Source organism: Berghia stephanieae, chromosome 5 (assembly GCF_034508935.2).
Source record: "Berghia stephanieae isolate SIO BIC M18660-M18661 chromosome 5, UCSD_Bste_1.3, whole genome shotgun sequence".
Taxonomy (NCBI): Eukaryota; Metazoa; Mollusca; class Gastropoda; order Nudibranchia; family Aeolidiidae; genus Berghia; species Berghia stephanieae.
In genome coordinates this window covers 24,497,803-24,499,736 of record NC_088364.1, presented here as the reverse complement: position 1 = coordinate 24,499,736, position 1,934 = coordinate 24,497,803, and the positions used below count along the sequence as shown (strand labels likewise).

The 1,934-nt window shown below is 37.3% G+C and overlaps 1 protein-coding gene across 1 annotated transcript in view; it reads left to right on the top strand.

The window, feature by feature from the left end:
- LOC144972635 (protein NDNF-like) overlaps nucleotides 1–1,497 on the top strand; it is a 125,942-nt gene extending 124,445 nt beyond the window's left edge. The window contains exon 5 of the mRNA XM_078914099.1: nucleotides 61–1,497. Within this exon, the coding sequence (XP_078770225.1) occupies nucleotides 61–1,376 (1,316 nt within the window). The 3' untranslated portion in view covers nucleotides 1,377–1,497. The remainder of the gene's footprint in view (nucleotides 1–60) is intronic.
- The last annotated feature ends 437 nt before the right edge of the window (nucleotides 1,498–1,934 follow it).

Here is a 1,934-nt window from a genome sequence, read left to right as displayed (position 1 = left end):
AATTTTTGTAATGATTTTTAATTTTATTTCACTCATTAGCTATACTTGTTTTCTTCCCAGATTACAAAACGCACGGACAACCTCGGCCTAATCGACCTCGAGGGAAGATTGCCCAATTTCAGAGTGAAATACGCCAAGTATTTTACAAAACTGACGCTCCTTCTGGAGTTTATACTCTGAGTTTGACTTCAATTCACAGTGATTCCGTTGCTAAAATCCTCGTGACTAGAAATATGACACTGCAGGGCATCTATCCTGATCTTCCGTCAGACAAGTCAGTGCGCGCCAAAGTCAGAAGACGGAGGTTGATTGTTAATTGGTCACCTAGCCCTATGGCCAACCATTGGTCACATCCAGTTCAATATTGTGTTAGTATCAGCCAAATCAAAAACTTTCAAACACATTGCTCTGCTTTGGCTCATAAAAACGGCGATAAGAAACCAAAATACACACGATGGGGGTTTCCTGGGGAAAAGAAAAGAATAAAAGAATTTAAAAATATGGCAAAACCTATGAGAAGGATTAAGAAAAAGCTTATGTTTTATCAGTGTGTTATTGGGAAAACATCATTTACTTATAAAAAAATACGTAAAGGCAAAAAATATTTCATTGATGTTTTTATAGTTGATAAAAATTCAAAAGGCTCATCGGCGTACATCGGAACGTCTGTGGAGAGAAAGAAAAAAAGGAAACGCGATAAAAAGAGGCGTTTTGCCAACTTGAAAATGGGTAAAACAAAAACAGTCAATCTGAAACATACTAGAGGGGTACAAATCAACATAAACAAAACACTTCCAAAACTTGTGATAGAGGTTGTAACTTGTGGAGACAAATTGCCGTTCGACCTTTACTATAAACATTCAAAGTTGAATTCATCGACTTTGGAAGGGGATTGGAACAGTCTCACTGTCACCCCAGCCAAAGTTGGAACATATCTGATGGCATTCCCAGGAAAGCGGAAAAAGTCGGCCTTTGTTTCCGTATCCGCTTCAAGACATAAAAAGTCGAAAGTAATATTGCCCGATTCAATGGATATTACCATACACAAGATGCAGACGTCGTGCTCGAGTGTCACCCTTCAGTGGATGGAATCCCAGGCTAGACATTCTTACTGTCTTTATAAGCAAGTCGTGTCAGAGTCTACCAAAGGAAAAAGTAGCAGGAGGCAGAGGTGCGTTAGTCCTTCTGAACGACCAAGGTCGGAACTTGTCTTCTGTGACAGGCGTAAGTCTCATCGTCCTCATTCTACGCGGATCTTCCAAGTTTCCGGTTTGAAAAGTGCTACGACATACCACTTTGACCTTTTTATTGGACATAAAAGGTCTGGGATGGTCCCTTATCGAAGTGTCAAAGAAACAACATCAACTGATTGCTGAAATTACGTAGAAAACGATGATTTTAATTATGCTCTTGGAACAAATATATGCAATATCGTGTCCGTATATATTGTGACTCTCAAACATGAGTTCTTAGTGCTGAACTAAATCAATGCACATAATCTACAATATGATCATTTATTCTGTTTGTACCGCATTAAGTCATATGTGGATCAAAAGCTTGTGATATAAGATTCTATTACAGTTTTCTCACCGTGATGGTTGAAAAAAAAATAATATTTTCATATTTTTGTGGCAAATAAAGTTACAAATCCGGCATCCGTGTGGTAAAATGTAGAATATGATAAGACATTTTCTGTGAGGTCACGTGGGGACAGTAGAGACTCTTTGTTTATGATGGTTTGACAGACTGGTAAAGTATTTGCATTATTTGGCGTATATAAAGCTGTCCTCTATGCTTTACGTATTTCATTATTTCAAAACCATTGCTGTGGGACAAGATGATCCAGTGTTATAACCACACGTATTCCTTCATTGTGCTGATACTTGTATATAATTTATATATATATACACATATATATATATATATATATATAT